This window comes from Nicotiana tabacum, chromosome 18 (assembly GCF_000715075.1).
Source record: "Nicotiana tabacum cultivar K326 chromosome 18, ASM71507v2, whole genome shotgun sequence".
NCBI classification, from domain to species: Eukaryota; Viridiplantae; Streptophyta; class Magnoliopsida; order Solanales; family Solanaceae; genus Nicotiana; species Nicotiana tabacum.
The window spans coordinates 142,294,695-142,319,499 of record NC_134097.1 but is presented as its reverse complement, the minus strand read 5'-3'; the positions used below and the strand labels follow the sequence as shown (position 1 = coordinate 142,319,499).

The following is a 24,805-nucleotide window of genomic DNA, read 5'->3' as shown; positions in this document are numbered from 1 at the left end:
CTTAGATGGGCTAATATGTACATTTTTAGTAACTTTTAAATTTTCACTAATATAGCAATTTCATCATTGATTAGATTTAATGTATATCATCATCTTATCGTATGCGACAATCAAAATGGTATTTGTGAATTTACGAACAACATCAAAGCCAAAAGAGTGTTTTAGAAATATAGCGATTTGTACTTCTTTCTACAACACAAGAAAGAGAGAACTCATCCTTCCACTAATCTTTATTGGTTTTTATTAACGCTACAATATTCCATCAATTCCTGAATCAGCCCAACTAATTAATTTAGTTGCTATTAATGTCAAAGCTTTTTGTAACTATAAGACACTTCGTTTATTTCAAATTATCTAGTGTCGCAATATTTTTTAAATTTAATGTAATATAATTTTTTTTATTATGTTAAGGCGATAAAATAGTCTCCCAGAACAATTATGAGAACACCACTTGGGTTGTATATGGTCCTTGAACAAAATCTCCATCGAATATTTTGAACATTAAATGAGATATAAAGTCGTTGGCTTTCATTTATTCCAAATTTGATTTGGATCTTATAAAAATAATTTTTTCTTTAATACAACAAAGCAAACCTATCTATTTTCCTTTTGGGTTGACTTTCGGTACAACAATATTCGTTCAACATACGCCTTGCATTATTTAAGGTGTGAAAATATGGTAAAACAAGAGATATGTATTTCGTTGGAAGTTCAAATATTGAATTTTAACATTTAATCAACACCAAATTATATTGGCAAAAATTAAAGTTCGATATTCGCAAAATACTAAACTGAAATAATATTCTATAGCCCAACGCTTTCATTTGAAATATTTCATGCTACAAAAATGAGCATGTTTGTTTGGCTACTTTAAGAAAACTAACTCTTTTTTTTTTTAGATTTTAGTAAAATTAAGCATTTAATAATCATCTATCTACGTAACCACAAGTGGATTTACATAATTCATGAGGATTGTAGGTAAGCAAGCATTGAATGCAACTCTAAGCCGTTAATTTCACTATAAATAAATTATGACCCAACAACTTTTAATTTCATCTGTTTTTTTAATTATTAATTAACAGTGTTTTAAAAAATGTGTACATAAGGCAAGACATTTTACATGTGCTTCAGCGAAGCGTAAGGCCCGAGGCACGGGGGCGTAAGCCCCATGAGTATTTAATTTTTGATATTTTATCAAATATTATAATTACAGTAAATATTTATAGACAGTTAAAGTTGCATAAAAATTGAGCGCGCACACGCTCCATCCCCACAAAAAATTAGTCAAAACAATCTATTATACGCTACTTACAAGCACAAGTATTTTGAGTCGAAAAGAAAAAAGTTTTCTACACGGATTAGGATGACTAACCTACAATTTGAATTTTGAACTTCCTATTATGAAGGAGAATGGAATTCTCTTTGTATTAGTAAAAAAAATTGAATATTCGTTGCTTTTGGGATATATTAGCAGACCAGCGTACAAGATAAAAAAAAATGGGAAAGACCATAAGTTAGGAGCAGCCTCCTTGTTGCCAGAGATGTCCATGGCGACCAGCCAGACGAACACTCAAAAGTAAAGCACTTACTTCCTCATCGCAGATGCAAAGCTATAGGAAGGTGATGAACAATGCGAACTTTGGTCGATACACCCAAAGTGCACTTAATGCAGATATATTATTCAAGGAAGTTGATAAATAACTTCAACTTGGATCAATAATCTGAAGATCTTTACCTGTAAGATTCATCTCCTTGAAGTTGATTTTCAACACAACTTAGTTGACACAATACAAAGGTAGCTTTCAATATATGACTCGCCAGCTGTTAAATTCATCTCTTGAAGTTGATCTAATCAAATACAATTATCACCTGATAACTTATTTGCAGCTTCTTGACTGACATGATATGATCTCACCTGTAAACAATGGTCTACACTGGCAAGTGACTAGGGCAGGCAGCTGATAAGAGAATAAAAAAAGGCAGCCCGATGCACGAAGCATCCCACCTTCACGTAGGGTCCAGGGGAGGTCCGCTCCCCAGCTGATAAGAGAATACAGACGTTTATTCAGAACTTTTGATTGAGCTACTTTAGCTAAATAAGCAGCTCCATAGTTAGCAACCGAAACAAGTTTGAGGTATGAATGCAAATCAAGCGTGAGAAAGCGGGGAACCATCATTCCCGTTGCTGTTGATTGCAGATGTGATTCGCATCCAAAACTGCAAAAGAAGCTAATATTACTGAATTTACTTGCTTCAGCAAGACAAAAATTGCTATTATGGCACACATAAAACATAAAACAGAGATAAACAATAGCTGCATAGCTGCTACACATAAAGTCGTGCACTTCTTCAAGGCCACATAACTGCATCAATTAACTTCTCATTCACATCACTCCAGTCCTTCAATGCTCTTATTATATTGACTTTTAGCTAGGATTGATCCAAAGACAACATGCAAATTCAGCTAGAAGCAACTCACGAGCCAGCACGATAACTTAATCAAACATTACACTAAGCTACAAACACAAACCTATAAAAATCTGAACTCACGGAAAGAAAAACCAGGGATAAATACCTTTGAGTATGTCACATATCGTATGTAAGATGTTATCATGAAGCCTCTCGCTCACACACCTTTGCAGGCAAAATAAATTTTGCCTGTGGAGGAACCCCAATCCCTGAAGCTTATCATTGGCACTGAAAAGTTCAGTAAAAGAAGAATCATTAGATGGGAAACAATATACTAGGTTCAAAGATTGCTTCTTTCCGTGACTGAAAGGAGTATTTGACAAGGCATAAAAGGGTTTAGTGACTAGTGAGATTCAGCAGGCAGTTGATTATTAGGTTCGTGAAAAAGCAAGAAAAAAGTGAAACGTTATTTTCTGTTCATCTCATGAGGGACAAATGCCTGAAGATGATATATCACTTGATCTATTTATTTCTCGTAAAGCATTGGTTCAACAAGAAGGTAATACAATGTAGATGTCTGATAGGCGCACATTACGAGTTTGAATCCTGATGAGTAACAGATACTTGTTCTTGTGGCGAAAGGTAGATGTGTGCACCCATTATCCACCAAGTTTGGAACTTAGAAACAATAGAGTTACATCACCCAAAAAACGAAAAGGAGTTACAAAAAAATAGCCTATTCCCATGATCGCATGAAACGCGTAACCAAGGATAACTTTCTACTGTTTCAAGAATGAAAAAATATTAAGGGGAAACATGAGGCTATTCATGGAATAACAACACATACCGATGTCCTCTAAAAACTTTAAAAAAAATTAATAACTATAAAATGTGAAGGGAATAGCTACGTCTACCGCACTAGGAGCTTTCTGAGATAGTACCTGCTGAGCAGAATCCAACTGAAGCTTGGATAAACTATTGTGAAGCTTGTTCAACAATTCACTGCATGGAATGCTAAATACTTCTGATTTTTCTCCGGAGAAATTTGGCAACAGCTCTGCCACATTGACATCTTCAGATATATTGCAAAGACACGTCAAGATTGTTGAAGTGAGTTTTGAGTCTAGATCAATGCCCTTAGCAGCCATTTGGTTAAGCAAATCAATAATTTCTCTAGTTTGACCATTCAAGCTAAAGCCTTTCAGTAAACAATTATACACAGAGTTATCCGGTGTCAAGCCAGATGCATTCATCCTCTCATATAAATTCTTTGCCTCATCCAACAGCCCTAGTTTTGAAAACCTATTTATTAATATGGAATATGTGAAAGCATTTGGATTCAAACCCATATGAAGCATATGAACAAGTAACTCTTTAGCAGATTTTAAGCTTTTTGCTTTGAGCGTTCCATCAATGATAATATTGTATGACACAAGATCTGGCTCACAATTGCCATCTAACATCTCTTGAAACAACCTCCTAGCTTGTTCCAAGCTACCCTCATTGCATAAGCTTTCCATCAAGATGTTGTAATCAATCACGGTTGGGCAATATCCCCTATTTCTCATCCGAAGAAACAAACCTTTCGCGATATTTAGTACATTCAACTCACAAAAACCATCAACCATAGTGCCATAGGTCAATGAGTCTGGAATAAAACCCAATTCATTTGCCTGCTTCAAGAGTTCCATAGCTTTAGCAACATTGTCTGCTTTTATGTGAGCTCCAATAAGCACAGTAAAAGTTCTCATGTCAACCAGTGTCTTCTTAGCAACCATCTTCTCATGAATTTTGGCAGCATTACTAAGATGTCCTTCTTCACAAAGCGCCTGAATCAGTACATTCATTGTCGTAACGTCTGGCTGAACATATGTCTCATCAGCTAAAATTGAATTAAACATTGTCAAGGCATCGTCCACCTTCCCATTTTCACAAAGTCCTCTCACCAGTGTATTGTAAGTAATCAAGTCAGGCTTCTTGCCCTTTTCTATCATCTGCTGCAGAATGTTAAAAGCATCAGAAAGTAACCCTTCCTTGCAAAGTCCACGCAGAAGAATATTGTAAGGTATGTTTCCAGGCTCTTCACCCTTCTCCACCGTCAATTTAAACAATTCCACTGCTTTCACGGCCCTTCCACCTTTGCAAAGCCCACTAATCATACTGATAAATGTAATGACATCCGGATGGATTTTGCGCTTCAGCATATCATCATATAACATAGTTGCTTCTTTTAATTGGCCCTGCTTACAATAGCCATGTAATAAACAAGAATAAGTAACCACATTTGGCAAAATTCCTTCCTTCAACATCTCATTCAAGAGCTCTTTCCCTCTATCAACACATCCTTTGTTGCAAAGTCCATTTATGAGTGAACTGTACACTACAACATCAGCTTTCAAACCCTTAGTTGTCATCTCCTCCAGCAATCCCATAGCTTCATCCAACCTTCTCTCTGAACAAAGACCATCTATCAAAATGGAATAAGTAATCATATTTGGAGCTACATTCACCTTTTCCATTCTACTCCTCAAATCTAAAGCCGCCTCCAATTTCCTCTCTCTGCAAAGTCCTTTCATAAGGGTGTTTAAGCTAACGACATTAGGAGTCACTTCTTTCATATATAAACACTGAAAAACTTCTATAGCCTTAATAGCCATACCATTTTCACACAATCCTTTCAATACAATATTAACAAGGTAATCATTAACCCTCAAACCATACTTCAAAATCAATCCCAACGCAGCAATCGCCAATTTTGGCCTTTGAGCATGCACTAAACATTCAATCAAAGCAGCTAACGATAAAAACCACGGGGATACCCCGACCTCTCTCATCCTACCGTACACCTTAAAAGCCAAGCTGTACTCCTTATTCTTTGCCATTGTTGCAACAAGAAAATTGCAAGTAAACTCAGAAGGTATTCGACCCGAATTAACCGCGTCGTTAAAAAGTTCAAAAGCATTAACATACTGAGGATTTGGCTTTTCACAAAGACCCTTCAACTCTGCATCCAATGCTTGTACATCCATTGTAGCATGTTCTGTAACTGCTTTTGCACAATAATATTTCACAAAACTCGCTTTTGGGGAGTTAAGAGCTACTCGGAAACCATGCAAATTACGCTTTTTGCAAAGCCACTTTAACTTTTCATCCAATTCTTGAACATGTGAACAACCTGCAGCAGCGGCTGTACCTCCAGCTGGTACTGTTGTATACAAGTTTTTCACAAATATTGCTTTCTGGGGATTAAATGGTATTCCAAAACAATGAAAGTTAACATTTTTATAAAGCCAACACTTCTCATCCAACTCTTGAACATTTTTTGAACAACCTGTACTAGTAGTTGTACCTCTAGCTTGTATTGTTGTACACAAATATTCCAAAAAAATTGCGTTCTGGGGGTTAAAGGGTGCTTGAAAACAAACACAGATGTTAGATGATTTCTTTCTAATCATCATTTTATAAACTAAATATTAATACTTATGCTTGTGTAGGGATGATGAGTAAGGTCAATAAAGAATGATATTTACGTCATTTCAGTTAGATTTTTGAGTGCGTGAAGGTGAATACCTAGGTGATGACGAAGGTGGCGAACCGGGAAACTTGCCGCCGGCGGTAGATGTCGGAGAGGCGGCAACCGGAGAACGGGAATTTCTCAGTGAGTCTGAAAGGGAAGTTCGAGGTTTCTCAAAGATTTTTGCACGTGCTGCAAATGGAAATGTTAAGTAGATAAATATGAAATTTGACCCCCAAAACTTTGTGAAATGATAGAACATCAATTGAAGTTTCCTATGGATTGTCTTTTTTGTTTCTCATCCGATGTTGTTACTCGCATTGAAAACTAACTCAAATTTGCACCAACTAAGAATTTTTTCTATTTTCAATACTCAAACTCGAGACGTCTAATTAACGATGGAAGGTCATGAACAAATCACACATTCAAGGTGAAATTCTACGAAGCAGATTTGGGAGAAAAGAGAGAGAAGAGTTGAGCTTTGTTATGCCATTGAAAATGAAGAATAAAGTGTACTGTTACATTACTCAACCGTCTAGCTATATACATGTGTCCCAATAACCGCCTAACTAATATACACGTGTGAGTCATGTGTGTGCTAATTAACTAATTACCCAATAATAACCTCCCTCTAACTATTAACCTTAACAGCTAACTAACTCTCATTAATATCTCACGTAATTCCCATTTCATCACTCCCCCTTAAGCTGGTGGGTGCAAAGATATTGAGAATTTCTAGCTTGCCAACTAAGTACTCATGTTGTTGTCTTCATAACCCTTTAGTCAAGATATCTGCTAGTTGCTCCTTTGGAGGGATGTACCGAGTCATTACCAGTCCTTCTTGTATCTTTTGTCGAATAAAATGACAATCGATTTCTATATGTTTTGTTCTTTCGTGGAACACAGGGTTTGCTGCTATCTGCATTGCAACCTTGCTGTCACTGAATATGTGTATTGGAAGTTTTACTTCTGCTCCCAATTCCCTCAGCAATGTTTTTAACCGTACCACCTCTGAAACTCCACTTTCCATGCTTCTATACTCACCTTCTGCATAACTCTTAGAAATTGTATTCTGCTTCTTTGATTTCCATGAGATTGGAAACTCTCCAAATTTGACTAGGTACACTGACACTGATTTTCTAGTATTGGGACATGAGGCCCAGTCAGCATCACAAAATATATTGATCTCATTTAATCTTTTGCTGCTCAATAGAATTCCCAGACCTGGTTCCCTTTTAACATACCTTACTACTCTTACAGCTGCATCCTAATGAGATCTTTTTGGTTGCTGCATGAACTGGCTGAGAGTTTGTACATGAAATGCAATGTCTGGACTGGACATGGTTAGGTATAATAGCTTCCCAATCAACCTTTGATATTGTCCTACATCTTCCAGTATTTGGTCCTCTGTTGTTCCCATAAGGTTGTCTAGTTCTGGAACTGTCAATTTAGCATTTGTCTCTAATGGAGTCCAAGCTGATTTTGCTCCACTCAATCCCAAGTCTAATATTATCTCCAATGCATACTTCCTCTGATCAACTAAAATCCTTTTGGCTGATCTGCTGAACTCCATGCCAAGAAAGAACTTTAGATCACCTAGATCCTTGATCTTGAAAGCTTGTTGCAAGAATATTTTGGTAGCTTCAATCAGATCCAAGTTGTTTCATGTCAGTAGCATATCATCAACATATATTAGTATAATCACTAAATCTGCTTCTTTCTTCTTGATGAACAAGGAATGATCTAGATTGCTCTGTTTAAAATCAGCCCGTAGTAATGCCTTTGTGAGTTTCAAATTCCACTGTCTACTTGCTTGTTTCAATCCATAGAGAGATTTTACAAGTCTACACATCAATCTAGACTCCCCCTAACTTGTAAAACCTTGTGGCAGCTGCATGTACACTTTATCATTTAAATCTCCCTGTAGGAAAGCATTGTAGACATCCAATTTTTGGACTGTCCAATTATTCGTGGCTACTAAAGAAAGAACAGTTCTGACAATGGTGATCTTTACTACAGGAGAAAAGGTCTCATTGTAATCAAGACCTTCTCTTTGATTGTATCCTTTGGCTACTAGCCGTGTTTTGAACCTCTCCACATATCTATTAGCCTTAAGCTTGAGTTTATACACCCATTTACAGCTTATAGTTGTCTTTCCTTGATGCAGATGAACTAGGTTCCAGGTGTTGTTGTCTTGTAGAGCTTGAATCTCAGGTTGCATGGCTTCTACCCATCTAGGGTCCTTAGAAGCTTCATGAAAAGTAGTAGGCTCAAGAATAGAAGAGAAAACTCCCAGGTAAAACTGATATAAAGGTGATAGCTTAGCATATGAGACATAATTGTGCATAGGATATAAGACAGAGTTCCCAGACTTCCTTGTAGTTACATAGTCTGTCAACCAGACTGGCTCTTTTGACTCTCTTTGTGATTTTCGTAAGGAACCATGATGTATCTGTCCTTCATGATGATTATGGAGAGATGTATATGGTGTTTCTTAAAGTATTCCCACTGAGTTACGAGGTGCAGATGAAGAACCATCAGTAGTGGTATGATGAGGTTCAGAATCTATTATGGTGTGCAGGTTTGGCTCAAAATTGTCTGAGGGCTGTGCAATATCATCTGTATGAGCATCATGAATCTGTAGTTGTTCAATGATTGGAATATCAGGCTCATTTGCATCTGTATCTTCAAGGCCAAAAACATCAGTAATAACAGGTTTGATTTGGTTCCTAGGACCATAAGCTGTATCTTGAAAAGCAAATGTAGATTCCTTGAATACCACATCTCTGTTGACAAAGAATCTATCCCCATCTAAGTCATATAGGATATATCCTTTAGTGACACCAGAATACCCTATAAAACAGCCATAATTGCTCTACTAGCAAATTTATCAATTCTAGGCAAAACACTTGCAAAACAAAGACACCCTAATGTTTTCAAATGAGAAACTGATGGTTTCCTGTTAAAGAACACCTCATATGGGGACTTACCATCAAGTGACTGTGATGGCAATCTGTTAATAACATAAGCTGTTGTTAGAATACAGTGTCCCAGAACTTCATAGGTATATGTCCCTGAAATTTGAGTGCACTTGCAACTTCAAGCAAATGTCTATGCTTTCTCTCTGCTACACCATTTTCCTGTGGTGTATAAACACATGTCTTCTGATGAATTATCCCCATGGATGTGCATAACTCCTGCATAGCTGAATTTAACTCTCCGCCATTATCAGTTTTAATTGTTTGCACCTTTCCATTGAACTGTGTTTGTACCAGCTTAAGAAAGGACTTAAAGACAATTATGACATCACTTTTAAATTGCAAGAGAAAAATTCAAGTCACACGAGAATAGTCATTTATAATTGTGAGAAAGAACTTATTATCATCAAAAGTAGGTACACTGCAAGGTCCCCACACATCCAAGTGTAATAGCTGAAAAGTATTAGTAGTTCTAGTAGTACTCAATAGAAAAGGTTGTCTTACATGTCGAGCCATTGGACAAACGTCACAACTATCTATTACAGATCTACAATCCTCCAGCTTACAATCCAGAATTTTTTTCAAGGATCCTCCAGATGCATGTCCTAATCTTTTGTGCCATAGAGCTATGTCCTCCTTTTTTGTCTGTACATTTAACCCTTTGACTGTTGGTATGCTTTTATCAGTGTTTAGGCAAGCCCTTGGAACTAGTATGTAGAGCCCATCCTTCTCTTTACCAGTCCCCCTCACTTTCCCATTTGAGAGGTCCTGGAATAGATAAAAATCAGGATAAAAGGAGACAAAGCAATGTAAGTCCCTTGTTATTTTGGACACTGAAAGAAGTCTGTAGGCAAACTCTGGAACATATAACACATCCTGCATTTCCCCTGTTTCTGTAATCTTACAGTTTCCAATATGTGACACAATAGTACAGTCTCCATTAGGTAAGTGAACTCTTTTGTCTCTAGTGGGGTCAACATTTTTAACATTTGTTAACATCCCTAAATCAGCTACCATGTATCAACTATCCAATTACCTTTTGAAATCTTGTCCATAAAGGAGTAGGCTGTATCTGCCATATTAGCCATTGCATCATTGGATTTGTCTTTGTTGAGCAACTTTATGATCTGGTCATACTGATCAGCTGTAAGTTGAGGTGCCCTCTGCCAGTTTCTTTCCTTCATTGCTTCTGGTAGATCTTCCTCTACATCATCCATTCCTGCAAGATTATGATTAAGATTTTCTACCTGTACATTATATGCACCTTTCTTCCTGCCTTAAAATCTTGTGGATAGCCAATTATCTTGTAGCATCCTTCCTTTGTATGATCCTTCATATGACAAAAATCACATTGTACATTCTAGTTCCTCTTTGGCCTTTGATGATTCTGGTGACTTCCTCCTTTCCCAGCTAGTAATGCAGTTAAGTCAGTTCCTTCAACCAAAGTAGAAGCATTAGTCACTGATCTTTGACTTTCTCTTTCGATAAGCATTGCATATGCTTTGTTGATGCTAGGTGTTGGGCTAGTCATGAGGATTTGACTACGAGCCTGTTCATAGTTGTCATTCAAACCCATTAGAAACTTTAGCACCTTCTGTTTTTTCATAAATTCGATAAAACTCTTTGATCTATCACATTCACATGGCGGAGGAACCATGCTATCAAATTCATCCGACAAATTTTTGAGTTTAGAAAAATACATTGAGACATTGTCTGTTCCTCGAATTATCGTCGTTATGGCCTTCTACACCTGATAAACTCGTGATGTGTTTACCTTATCAAATCGCTCTTTCAGATCTTCCCGCACCTTTCTTGCATCCCTTGCATACAGGATTCGAGTAATTAGTTCCACGGACATTGAACTCATAATCCATCCTAGGAGAATTGCATTACATCTATCCCATTGATGACCTAGTTCAGTAGAAAAATCTCCTTTCTTCAGAGTTTCGTCGATTAGACCTAGTTTGTTATTTCCTAACAACTGGATCTCCATCGCACGACTCCAGGTGGAGTAATTCTCTGAACCAGTCACCTGAATCGAGATGACCGGAGCTCTGGTAGTGTCTGATGGGTGAAGGAACAAATGATGGTTGTGATCTAGATCTGTTTTTCCCCCAATTGATAAATCTCCCTCTCAGCTGTAATTCACAATTGAATTTGTCGCAAATTCAACAGGATCTTTGAATTCAACTCACAATTGCGATCGCGCTCTGATACCATGAACAAATCACACATTCAAGGTGAAATTCTACGAAGCAGATTTGGGAGAAAAGATAGAGAAGAGTTGAGCTTTGTTATGCCATTGAAAATGAAGAATAAAGTGTACTGTTACATTACTCAACCGTCTAGCTATATACATGTGTCCCAATAACCGCCTAACTAATATACACGTGTGAGTCATGTGTGTGCTAATTAACTAATTACCCAATAATAACCTCCCTCTAACTATTAACCTTAACAGCTAACTAACTCTCATTAATATCTCACGTAATTCCCATTTCATCACTCCCCCTTAAGCTGGTGGGTGCAAAGATATTGAGAATTTCTAGCTTGCCAACTAAGTACTCATGTTGTTGTCTTCATAACCCTTTAGTCAAGATATCTGCTAGTTGCTCCTTTGGAGGGATGTACCGAGTCATTACCAGTCCTTCTTGTATCTTTTGTCGAATAAAATGACAATCGATTTCTATATGTTTTGTTCTTTCGTGGAACACAGGGTTTGCTGCTATCTGCATTGCAACCTTGCTGTCACTGAATATGTGTATTGAAAGTTTTACTTCTGCTCCCAATTCCCTCAGCAATGTTTTTAACCGTACCACCTCTGAAACTCCACTTTCCATGCTTCTATACTCACCTTCTACATAACTCTTAGAAATTGTATTCTGCTTCTTTGATTTCCATGAGATTGGAAACTCTCCAAATTTGACTAGGTACACTGACACTGATTTTCTAGTATTGGGACATGAGGCCCAGTTAGCATCACAAAATATATTGATCTCATTTAATCTTTTGCTGCTCAATAGAATTCCCAGACCTGGTTCCCTTTTAACATACCTTACTACTCTTACAGCTGCATCCTAATGAGATCTTTTTGGTTGCTGCATGAACTGGCTGAGAGTTTGTACATGAAATGCAATGTCTGGACTGGACATGGTTAGGTATAATAGCTTCCCAATCAACCTTTGATATTGTCCTACATCTTCCAGTATTTGGTCCTCTGTTGTTCCCGTAAGGTTGTCTAGTTCTGGAACTGTCAATTTAGCATTTGTCTCTAATGGAGTCCAAGCTGATTTTGCTCCACTCAATCCCAAGTCTAATATTATCTCCAATGCATACTTCCTCTGATCAACTAAAATCCTTTTGGCTGATCTGCTGAACTCCATGCCAAGAAAGAACTTTAGATCACCTAGATCCTTGATCTTGAAAGCTTGTTGCAAGAATATTTTGGTAGCTTCAATCAGATCCAAGTTGTTTCATGTCAGTAGCATATCATCAACATATATTAGTATAATCACTAAATCTGCTTCTTTCTTCTTGATGAACAAGGAATGATCTAGATTGCTCTGTTTAAAATCAGCCCGTAGTAATGCCTTTGTGAGTTTCAAATTCCACTGTCTACTTGCTTGTTTCAATCCATAGAGAGATTTTACAAGTCTACACATCAATCTAGACTCCCCCTAACTTGTAAAACCTTGTGGCAGCTGCATGTACACTTTATCATTTAAATCTCCCTGTAGAAAGCATTGTAGACATCCAATTTTTGGACTGTCCAATTATTCGTGGCTACTAAAGAAAGAACAGTTCTGACAATGGTGATCTTTACTACAGGAGAAAAGGTCTCATTGTAATCAAGACCTTCTCTTTGATTGTATCCTTTGGCTACTAGCCGTGTTTTGAATCTCTCCAGATATCTATTAGCCTTAAGCTTGAGTTTATACACCCATTTACAGCTTATAGTTGTCTTTCCTTGATGCAGATGAACTAGGTTCCAGGTGTTGTTGTCTTGTAGAGCTTGAATCTCAGGTTGCATGGCTTCTACCCATCTAGGGTCCTTAGAAGCTTCATGAAAAGTAGTAGGCTCAACAATAGAAGAGAAAACTCCCAGGTAAAACTGATATAAAGGTGATAGCTTAGCATATGAGACATAATTGTGCATAGGATATAAGACAGAGTTCCCAGACTTCCTTGTAGTTACATAGTCTGTCAACCAGACTGGCTCTTTTGACTCTCTTTGTGATTTTCGTAAGGAACCATGATGTATCTGTCCTTCATGATGATTATGGAGAGATGTAGATGGTGTTTCTTAAAGTATTCCCACTGAGTTACGAGGTGCAGATGAAGAACCATCAGTAGTGGTATGATGAGGTTCAGAATCTATTATGGTGTGCAGGTCTGGCTCAAAATTGTCTGAGGGCTGTGCAATATCATCTGTATGAGCATCATGAATCTGTAGTTGTTCAATGATTGGAATATCAGGCTCATTTGCATCTGTATCTTCAAGGCCAAAAACATCAGTAATAACAGGTTTGATTTGGTTCCTAGGACCATAAGCTGTATCTTGAAAAGCAAATGTAGATTCCTTGAATACCACATCTCTGTTGACAAAGAATCTATCCCCATCTAAGTCATATAGGATATATCCTTTAGTGACACCAGAATACCCTATAAAACAGCCATAATTGCTCTACTAGCAATTTTATCAATTCTAGGCAAAACACTTGCAAAACAAAGACACCCTAATGTTTTCAAATGAGAAACTGATGGTTTCCTGTTAAAGAACACCTCATATGGGGACTTACCATCAAGTGACTGTGATGGCAATCTGTTAATAACATAAGCTGCTGTTAGAATACAGTGTCCCAGAACTTCATAGGTATATGTCCCTGAAATTTGAGTGCACTTGCAACTTCAAGCAAATGTCTATGCTTTCTCTCTGCTTCACCATTTTCCTGTGGTGTATAAACACATGTCTTCTGATGAATTATCCCCATGGATGTGCATAACTCCTGCATAGCTGAATTTAACTCTCCGCCATTATCAGTTTTAATTGTTTGCACCTTTCCATTGAACTGTGTTTGTACCAGCTTAAGAAAGGACTTAAAGACAATTATGACATCACTTTTAAATTGCAAGAGAAAAATTCAAGTCACACGAGAATAGTCATTTACAATTGTGAGAGAGAACTTATTATCATCAAAAGTAGGTACACTGCAAGGTCCCCACACATCCAAGTGTAATAGCTGAAAAGTATTAGTAGTTCTAGTAGTACTCAATAGAAAAGGTTGTCTTACATGTCGAGCCATTGGACAAACATCACAACTATCTATTATAGATTTACAATCCTCCAGCTTACATTCCAGAATTTTTTTCAAGGATCCTCCAGATGCATGTCCTAATCTTTTGTGCCATAGAGCTATGTCCTCCTTTTTTGTCTGTACATTTAACCCTTTGACTGTTGGTATGCTTTTATCAGTGTTTAGGCAAGCCCTTGGAACTAGTATGTAGAGCCCATCCTTCTCTTTACCAGTCCCCCTCACTTTCCCATTTGAGAGGTCCTGGAATAGATAAAAATCAGGATAAAAGGAGACAAAGCAATGTAAGTCCCTTGTTATTTTGGACACTGAAAGAAGGCTGTAGGCAAACTCTGGAACATATAACACATCCTGCATTTCCCCTGTTTCTGTAATCTTACAGTTTCCAATATGTGACACAATAGTACAGTCTCCATTAGGTAAGTGAACTCTTTTGTCTCTAGTGGGGTCAACATTTTTAACATTTGTTAACATCCCTAAATCAGCTACCATGTATCAACTATCCAATTACCTTTTGAAATCTTGTCCATAAAGGAGTAGGCTGTATCTGCCATATTAGCCATTGCATCATTGGATTTGTCTTTGTTGAGCAACTTTATGATCTGGTCATACTGATCAGCTGTAAGTTGAGGTGCCCTCTGCCAGTTTCTTTCCTTCATTGCTTCTGGTAGATCTTCCTCTACATCATCCATTCCTGCAAGATTATGATTAAGATTTTCTACCTGTACATTATATGCACCTTTCTTCCTGCCTTAAAATCTTGTGGATAGCCAATTATCTTGTAGCATCCTTCCTTTGTATGATCCTTCATATGACAAAAATCACATTGTACATTCTAGTTCCTCTTTGGCCTTTGATGATTCTGGTGACTTCCTCCTTTCCCAGCTAGTAATGCAGTTAAGTCAGTTCCTTCAACCAAAGTAGAAGCATTAGTCACTGATCTTTGACTTTCTCTTTCGGTAAGCATTGCATATGCTTTGTTGATGCTAGGTGTTGGGCTAGTCATGAGGATTTGACTACGAGCCTGTTCATAGTTGTCATTCAAACCCATTAGAAACTTTAGCACCTTCTGTTTTTTCATAAATTCGATAAAACTCTTTGATCTATCACATTCACATGGCGGAGGAACCATGCTATCAAATTCATCCGACAAATTTTTGAGTTTAGAAAAATACATTGAGACATTGTCTGTTCCTCGAATTATCGTCGTTATGGCCTTCTACACCTGATAAACTCGTGATGTGTTTACCTTATCAAATCGCTCTTTCAGATCTTCCCGCACCTTTCTTGCATCCCTTGCATACAGGATTCGAGTAATTAGTTCCACGGACATTGAATTCATAATCCATCCTAGGACAATTGCATTACATCTATCCCATTGATGACCTAGTTCAGTAGAAAAATCTCCTTTCTTCAGAGTTTCGTCGATTAGACCTAGTTTGTTATTTCCTAACAACTGGATCTCCATCGCACGACTCCAGGTGGAGTAATTCTCTGAACCAGTCACCTGAATCGAGATGACCGGAGCTCTGGTAGTGTCTGATGGGTGAAGGAACAAATGATGGTTGTGATCTAGATCTGTTTTTCCCCCAATTGATAAATCTCCCTCTCAGATGTAATTCACAATTGAATTTGTCGCAAATTCAACAGGATCTTTGAATTCAACTCACAATTGCGATCGCGCTCTGATACCATGAACAAATCATACATTCAAGGTGAAATTATACGAAACAGATTTGGGAGAAAAGAAAAAGAACAGCTGAGCTATGTTATGCCATTGAAAATGAAGAATAGCGTGTACTGTTACATTACTTAACCGTCTAGCTATATACATGTGTCCCAATAACCGCCTAACTAATACACGCGTGTGAGTCATGTGTGTGCTAATTAACTAATTACCCAATAATAATCTCCCCTAACTATTAACCTTAACAACTAACTAACTCTCACTAATATCTCACGTAATTCCGATTTCATCAATATTCATCTAAGCATAACCTTTAATGGTCTTATGGATGGAATGGTCAATTTGACCAACTTTCATAACCAAAAAAATAAAATCGTAAAAGCTAGATATTTAAAAAATTATATATTGCAATTTATTCAGAGAAAATCTCAATCAAAGTTTTTCATTTTGATTCTCAAGTAGCTAACAAATATTTTAGGACAGAAGAATACAATAAGTTCATTTAGTTTTAAAGTAAATAGAAAGTTGAGATTACGAAGTAGTTTATTATTTTTTGTACTTTTGAGTGTGGATGTCTATGTTTAAGGAAAGATTTTCTTTAGTATTAATATATCCAGAGAGATAACTAATGTATTATTATTATGTTGAAAACTTTATATGGCATCACCCGTGCAAAGGGATTGCAGGTCTATAAATTTGAAGTGCACTAGACTAAACACCCTCATCCAAAAAGGACAAAGATTTTAATGTCAAAGTCATATAAACTTTTAAAATACTTAAATTGGATGTTTAATGAGTTAATTTTCTTAATAAGTATAACTTGAATGATTTCAATGTTTATGAATTATGAGTGTTGCTTAGTATTTGAACAGCTTCGAGAATAACACCAGTATCTGCAAAATACTTTGCTTCTTGCAAATACAACTTTTACACGTGAATTGTCTTTCAAATAACATCCAACTCTTGATCCAAATTAAAATGGTTGATTCATTTGTTGCATATAGTTTAACTTATGTGGAAATGATACCAGGTAGTCGCTTTTACGTATGTTGTTTAAAATATATTCATAGTTTATAATGTATTTAAAAATTAGTCAATTTCGCTCAAACTTTAGGACACGACATTCTAGAGTTTAAACTTCAAACTTCAGGACATCGTGTCTTAAAATTCAAAAATTGTGTCCTGAATTTCAAATTAACAGCTCAAAAATTCAGGACACTAAGTCCTGAATTTCCAAATTAAGGATACTTAGTCCTGAAGTTTGGGTGAATTGGCTAATCTTTAAATACGTTATAAGTTGTGGATATAATTTAAACAGTGCGCTTACATGTGGCTATTGTTGCACTTCGCCCCCAACTTCTAGAGTTGATGGCCCATCGTATAGTGTTACGGGCCAAAGGTAAAAATTACACTAGCGCCATATTTGGTCGTCCACATTTAAATACTCAGTTTTTAATTTTTTTTAACTTGTACCCACTTTTTAAACAACTTTAGTTTTTTTTCCTCGCTTCTTCTTCTTCTTCTTCTTCGGGTGACAATGATTTTAGGGGTATTTTCACTTCTAGCCCGCGTCATAAATTATTTACATTCAATAGTCGAAAAATTGCATAATTTTTGTATATAACATACAGAATGTGTGTGTGTGTGTGTGTATATATTTTTGCTATTATTTTAAGAGAGGCTATGTAGTATCATTTTTTCATGATTTTATATGGTGTTTGTAAACATATTTTGAGGTAGTTTATGATATTTTACAGTAGTGAGTTGTTGTGGCGCTTTATTTTGTTACTATTGCTTAGGATTTCTTCTTATTCTTTGTCTTAATTGTAAAATGGGTTCGTTAGATTTATTGTTGTTTTGACAAATTGATGATTGTGATTTGTTCTTGATTATATTTGGATGTTATGTTTCAAATTTGAGCTCATTTGGAGTAGATTTAAGTATTAAATCATATATTGGATTCTTAAAATTCGAAGAACAAATTTCTATTTCTAGGCAATTTGCACTTCAGACCTTTTGGCCTTAAGTGCATCAAAAGTGCAAATTTGGCCTTAAGTGTAGGAAAATGTTTGTTGCACTTCAGATCTTTTGTCCTTAAGTGCATCTGAAGTGTAATTTTTCACATCAGACTTATCGGCCTTAAGTGTAGGAAAATGTTTGTTGCACTTAGATCTTTTGTCCTTAACTGCATCTGAAATGCAATTTTTCACTTCAAACTTATCGGTCTTAAGTGTAGAAAATGTTTGTTGCACTTCAGATCTTTTGTCCTTAAGTGTATCTGAAGTGCAATTTTTTACTTTAGACTTATCGGCCTTAAGTGTAGGAAAATATTTGTTGCACTTCAGATCTTTTGTCCTTAAGTGCATCCGAAGTGCAATTTTTCACTTCAGACTTATTAGCCTTAAGTGCATGAAACCATTGGTTATACTTCAGACCTATTGGCCTTAAGTGCATGAAACCATTGGTTATACTTCACACCTATTGGCAGTGCATCTTAAGTGCAATTTTTCACTTCAGTCTTATTGGCCTTAAGCATAGAAAAACGTTTATTGCACTGCAGACTAGAGGTGTCAATGGATATTTAAAAACCGACTAAATTGGCTGAATCGTACCGCGCCAACTGATTTTTAGTTTTCTTTTCATAAAACCGTATGTTTTTATATAAATCTATAACTGTACCGATAATTAGGATAGGTTTTTTATTTTATAAAAATAAACCGAAAAATCGAATAAATTTACATTTGAAAAATATATTTATATACTGCATTCAAAAGCAATAAAGTATTAAAACTTTCTTGGGCCTTGAAATTATAAAAACGATTGCAAGCCAATAAGTAATTTAACTCAAACTCCTAATTCCCAAACGTATTATGCTACTCCTACCGAAACTAAGTTATTTCCAGCATATTCACTAGCAAGACACAAAGTATTCCAGCGATTATTAGTAGCAAACTATAATGTATCGAATATGTTTACTTTCGTATGATTTATATTTATCTTTTTGAATATTTAATTTTTATAGACTTTATTCTTGAGTTCTAGCCTGGTTAATATCTTTCCACTCATGCTATTTATATTTTTTTTTTGTCTTTGCTTAGTTTCTTTTACGCATTTGTAGAATAGTTGATGAATCTATACTCTGGCCATCTTTCGTGTTTTCTTAATTCATCACCTTTTAAATAGTAAAAACGTTTAGAGAATTTTGCTAAATCCTATATAAGTAGCATTATACTTCTACTAGTGACCTTTACATAATATTTTAAAAAAATACCGAATCGTACCAATACCGAGGAGAAACTAATATAGTTGGGACGGTTTCGAAAAGTCAAATTTTGATTATAAGTAGTAGAATAATTGAAATATTGGTATGGTACAAATTTTATAAAATAACTGGCCGAACCGAACCACTGACACCCCTACTTCAGACCTTTTGGCCTTAAGTGCATCTGAAGTGCAATTTTTTACTTTAGAATTATTGGCCTTAAGTGCATGAAACCATTAGTTGCACTTCAGACCTATTTGTCCTAAGTGCAATTTTTTCACTTCAGACTAAATTTTTTTTAACTTCGGATCCGATAAGTTAGAAATTGATCGTAAAGTGGGTAGACTTGCAAATTTTTTTGCAAAGTAGGTATATGCTCAATTGTGACCCCAAAACCGGTATAGATGCTGTGAGCACATGATTTTTGCTTCACGAAAACTACTCCAAAAGAAATCAAAAATAAAAAAAAATTCTCTTGGGGTGCAATTTTTTTGGGATTTGCGTGACATTTTGGATAATTATTTGTGTTTTTGTCCGTAAATATTTACCTTGTTGTAGTTAATTGAAAAAAATAAAAAAACAAATAATATAAAAATAAATGTTGTATGCATATTTAGGATTTAATTATGCATTTAGGAATTAATTTAAACCGTCAGTTGGCTCTAAAAAAGAAAATCACAAAAATATGCGTTTTATTTTATTTGTTGTCATTGTGTGATTTTATTTTAAGGGTTTAATTTGTGTGTTAATTGTTGTAAGTATTAATTAATATTTGTGTAGTTGTATTTGGATTTTATAATTTAATTAGGAATTGTGTGGCCGTTTTAGTGAATTTCACGGTCTTCCCCAAAATAATAACGCATTAGTCTCTTTAGACACGTATTTTAATAACATTACCTTCCTAAACTCGAGTGCACATTTATGTGACTCAGATCCAAATCCCAATGAAGTCGAAATGTGTCAACAACCACGGGTGCATTTATGTGACGTGATTCGAGACGTGTTTTCACGACATTGCAATTCTCTTTTAAAACAACAATAATAAAAGCGGCCAAAAGTTAAAATTTGCACATAGACTCATAATTGTTAAAATAAGATAATTTACGCCAAAGATAACAGTTGAGCGACCGTGCTAGAACCACGGAACTCGGGAATGCCTAACACCTTCTCCCGGGTTAACAGAATTCCTTACTCGGATTTCTGGTGCGCGGATTGTAATACAAAGTCATTCTTTTCCTCGATTCGGGATTCAACCGGTGACTTGGGACACCATAAATCTCCCAAGTGGCGACTCTGAAATAATTGAATAATCACATTTCGAATATTGTCACTTAAATATATATATATATATATATATATATATATATATATATATACTTATTTATATGTAACTGAACCATAATGAATTCCAGAAGCTTCATTTCTTCAACTCTTCAGGCTTCTCTTGAACCGTGTCCAACGGTTGGAGCAAACGTGTCCAATGGTCTGCCTAAAAATCTTTTTGCTTCAAATTTCTCCAATTTTAGCTCTAAAGTGATGACTTCTTGCCCATTTTTTATATTCTCAAATTCTAAAGTTCTCATGCAACTTCAAAAACCGAAAATACACCATTCAAAGCACAATTATTCAATTTATTCCAACAAATCGGGCATTAAACTCTTTCCTCTAGGGATAAAAATAGTGAACTATCAACCAATTATGAGGAGAAATTATAAGTTGCCTTCTATCTAATTTGAAGTTTGATGTGATTCTTTGGCCTAGCTATTTCGTTTTTTTTGTTTGGTATAAGAAATTTACTTTACTACTTCTTAATAAGAGCGAATACAGGCACCTCAAGGTCAACATGCTTGCATGTCAAAATAAAGGTATTTTGTAATTTCAATAAATATAGCAATATGATTGGTTGGAAAAAAAATTCACTATAGCTGCTACATAAAAGTTTTTGTACTTTTGACGAAACTACCCCTTACTTATCATCAACCAGTAGTACTTTTGACTTTATTGGTATTTTTATTTAATTTTGTGGTTATTTCTATATCAACTTTATTTTTTAATTTTAATTCCATATCATAAAAAAACATACTTTATTGTTGACATTTGGATACATATTATTAAGTAAGGGGTAGTTTCGTCAAAAGTACAAAAACTTTTATGTAGCAGCTATAGTGAATTTTTTTCCAACCAATCGTATCGCTATATTTATTGAAATTACAAAATATCCTTATTTTGACAGGCAAACATGTTGACCTTGAGGTGCCTCTATTCTCTCTTATTAAGAAGTAGTAATATTAGATAAATACTCCATCCGTTTCATATTAAATGATATTAAATGAGGTAGTTTGTCTCAACACGAAATTTAAGAAAAAAGAAGACTTTTGAAACTTGTGGTCTTAAAAGCTTAAGGGGTAAAAAGTTTGTGGGGCCATGATATTTGTGTGACTATAAAAGCTTCTCATTAAGGGTAAATGAGTAAAATGAAAGAGTTTAAAGTTGAATTATTTCCAAATTTAAAAATGTGTCATTTGTTTTGGAACAGACTAAAAATGAAAGTACCTCATTTAATATGAAACGGATGGAGTATATAGTAAACTTTGTGTAACATAGCCAACTAATCATACATAGACAAAATGTAAAGTTGTTGTGTTTGATGCTAGAGTAAACTTGTGAACTCCAATAATCTAAAGATTCTAAGTAAAATTAGAAAAAGTACAAATTATAAATTAGATTTGCCTACCTAATATCTCCTTTTTTTTTTTTTTTTTTAGGATTTAGGGCTAATTGAGATTTAGGATGATCAAAACTTGAAAATAGAATAAGGGTAAAACAAAGGCTCTTCAATTACTTCCCTTCTCTAATATTTTGATTTTGTTTAAAGACCTAGGATATGGTTAGTTGAGATTTAAGATGATCAAAGTTTTTAAAAAATGTTATTTCTAGAAAATGTCATCCTTTTTCTAATATCTCGTGAATTTGCTTGAAATTTAGAGATTTGGGAACTCAAGAAAGGAGCATAAACTTCAAACAGGAGTCCATCTAATTTCTAATCACAGGAAGACACAAAAAGTGAAAAATAACTAGAAGAATTTGATGATCAAACATTGAAAAAAAAAGAATTCTATCTAAAGGACACAAAATAAAAGATAAAACAAAGGGGACAATTTCATAGTAATTGTTAGGTTGTCGCACCAAATCTAGTTATCTTTTTACTTGAAATATGCATTTCTTTTGGAACAATTATATATTTTATTTGGATTATTATATGAAAAATAAAGTTTGTTATGATGTTAAAATTTATATCTTCAGGATGTATAAGTTTGGCAGAAATTAGTCATGCGATCTAGCGCAACCTGATCATAAAACAAGTTCTGTTCAGAATTTATACTCTACTGTTTAGCGATGTTATTGGGCCCGTGCGCAACACATAATATCTTTACTAGTAAGAGTAATAAAAGAGAAGATTTATTTTTTAGATTACCAAACAAAAAGGACATATAATTGCCCAAACGCAACAATTAAGGGAATTAAATCCTCCTTAAATTCACCAGATTTGAACTGGATTTATTCTGTTAAATACATGGACTGAAATGTCACACGAGAAGAATAGACTATGAAACCATATTTCCAACAATAGTCAATATCAATTTCACTATGTGGTCCTTAATTGGTCCCCATTAAAATTGGAACTCCAAAATTAATTACTTCTGTTTTGTTTCTTTTATTTGTAAAAAATTATTACACTCCTATGCATTTATCTTTTAATTATTGTGAATATTTTTACTATGATACAAAATTTTATATAGTTTTGTGACTGATATCTCGACATAAAATATCTAATAATGTGAAAGAACCTGCGATATATAAAACTGTTATAAGATGAACTAAACCTATAAAAAATTGGTGTTAAATTCCATGGTTCTTCCCCTTTAATATCCTGTTTTTTAATTATAGTTTAAACGTTGACTAAATGTTACTTAACGATCCAAAACTGACCATCCAAACTAAATTTTAAGTATTTATGTAGTACCATATATTTACATCGAAGGTTACTATTTGTGGTACCCACTCTAGTCGGGTGAAGTATACAAGTAGCTCTTAAAGTGGATGATTTTGAATTTTTGTCTCCTTTTACCTTATGAGCAGAACTTCAAAATTTATAAGTGTTGCCCTTTATTTACCCCATAAATATTAATTTTAAGTTTTGACCTTAAAATACCCATCTACCAAAAGAAACGATTGAAATAGAGCGAAGAATGGAAAGACAGGCTGTGAAGGCGCTGACTCAAAGGCTGATATGATTGAACTCAAAGGGAAAAGAAAATAGACTAAGCAAGAGGATTTACCATCGATCCTGAAAAACGAAGTGACTCACCAAGAGCATTGCCCATCAGGAGCTGCGGGCCTAAAGTCGTCCGCTTTCTCACCGGTCGCAGAAAGTCTTTTAAGAAAAAGGCTTCCCTAAATTTTCATGGCATCCGGATCGGGATACCCCGACACGACTCAGACTGGCCCTTTGTTTCGGGGTATTTACATAATATTTAAATTCTTATTAAATGCATATTTATTTATTAAGAAAAATCATTAGCCGCGGTGGACCGTTCTTGGGGACCGTGTATAAGGTTTGGCTTTACGGTTTATACAAGGTTTTAAGAGTCATAATTTTCCATCTTCGCCTTATATACTTTCGTGTACTCTCTCTCTATATATGCATAAACGTCACACCTTATTATTCCTAAATTTATTACTAATTGAATTAGGTCAGTTATTTATTTTAATACCAATAATAACTTACATTCTTAGGTGCATGAAATAAGAAAGGGTCAAAAGTTAAAAACTACCAAAAAAATATCGTATTTCTGTATTTTTTTTGCTCCACCCTCCTACTTTTCCAATATTCTCTCCGTTGTATTACTTTTCCTATACAATACAGAAATATTGTATTTCTGTATTTTGACTATTGGAAGAAATTTAAAAATAGTTAGATTTACAACTGGTCATTCAAAAATAGCCCAACTTCAAAAGTAATCAAAATTTAGCTACTTTTCATGTAAAGATAAATCTGAGCGAAAATACTATTCAAAACCCGAAAAATATGCCCGTATATTATACTGGAGTTCCAGCATAAGTATGCTTGAACTCCAGCATATTATACGGGAGTTCCGGGATAACTATGCTGGAACTCCAGCATAATATGTTGGATTTCCACCATAATTACACTAGAACTCCAACATAATATACTGGAGTTCCAGCAAGTATAAATGTCCAGTATAATATACTGGAGTTTGGAGCACCGTTGCTCCAGTCACCCGTATATTATACAGGAGTCAGCAAAGTATACCGGTCCAGCATAATATGCTGGAGTTGCGTCCACAGATGCACCGAACTCTCGTATATTATGCGGGACCGGTCTCTGTTGCAGCAAAATAGTGGCTATTTTTCATTGACTTAGTAAACGGTGATTATTTTTGAATTATCAGTCCGAAAACTGGCTATACCGTGCTATTTTGACTATTGCTTTCCCTCTCTTTGTCTGAAGTCCTCAACCAATAACGCAGAGCACAAGTCACGGCCAAAAAGAAGGTGAAAAGCAAAACCAATTAAATACCCAATTTATTTCCCCCTTCTTTCTTTCTTTTTCCTAATGCT

General features: G+C 35.3%; 1 protein-coding gene and 3 pseudogenes across 1 annotated transcript; all 4 read right to left on the bottom strand.

Moving 5' to 3' along the window:
• Positions 1 to 1,180: 1,180 nt before the first annotated feature.
• LOC107813185 (uncharacterized) lies at positions 1,181 to 6,114 on the bottom strand. The gene is made up of 3 exons (XM_016638416.2): positions 3,351 to 6,114; positions 2,576 to 2,697; positions 1,181 to 2,217 (listed from the first exon to the last, which is right to left on the bottom strand). The coding sequence occupies exons 1-2, from the start codon at positions 5,865 to 5,867 to the stop codon at positions 2,689 to 2,691; spliced, it is 2,526 nt and encodes an 841-aa protein (XP_016493902.2). The 5' UTR covers positions 5,868 to 6,114; the 3' UTR covers positions 1,181 to 2,217; positions 2,576 to 2,688.
• Positions 6,115 to 6,596: 482 nt separating this feature from the next.
• Positions 6,597 to 8,270, bottom strand: LOC142172745 (uncharacterized; annotated as a pseudogene).
• Positions 8,271 to 8,417: 147 nt separating this feature from the next.
• Positions 8,418 to 10,118, bottom strand: LOC142172744 (uncharacterized; annotated as a pseudogene).
• A 1,266-nt stretch (positions 10,119 to 11,384) lies between these two features.
• Positions 11,385 to 13,057, bottom strand: LOC142172743 (uncharacterized; annotated as a pseudogene).
• Between the last annotated feature and the right edge of the window lie 11,748 nt (positions 13,058 to 24,805).

Coding starts and splice junctions, on each gene's coding strand:
- LOC107813185 (XM_016638416.2), bottom strand. CDS start 5,867: ATGATGATTAGAAAGAAATCATCTAACATCTGTGTTTGTTTTCAAGCA.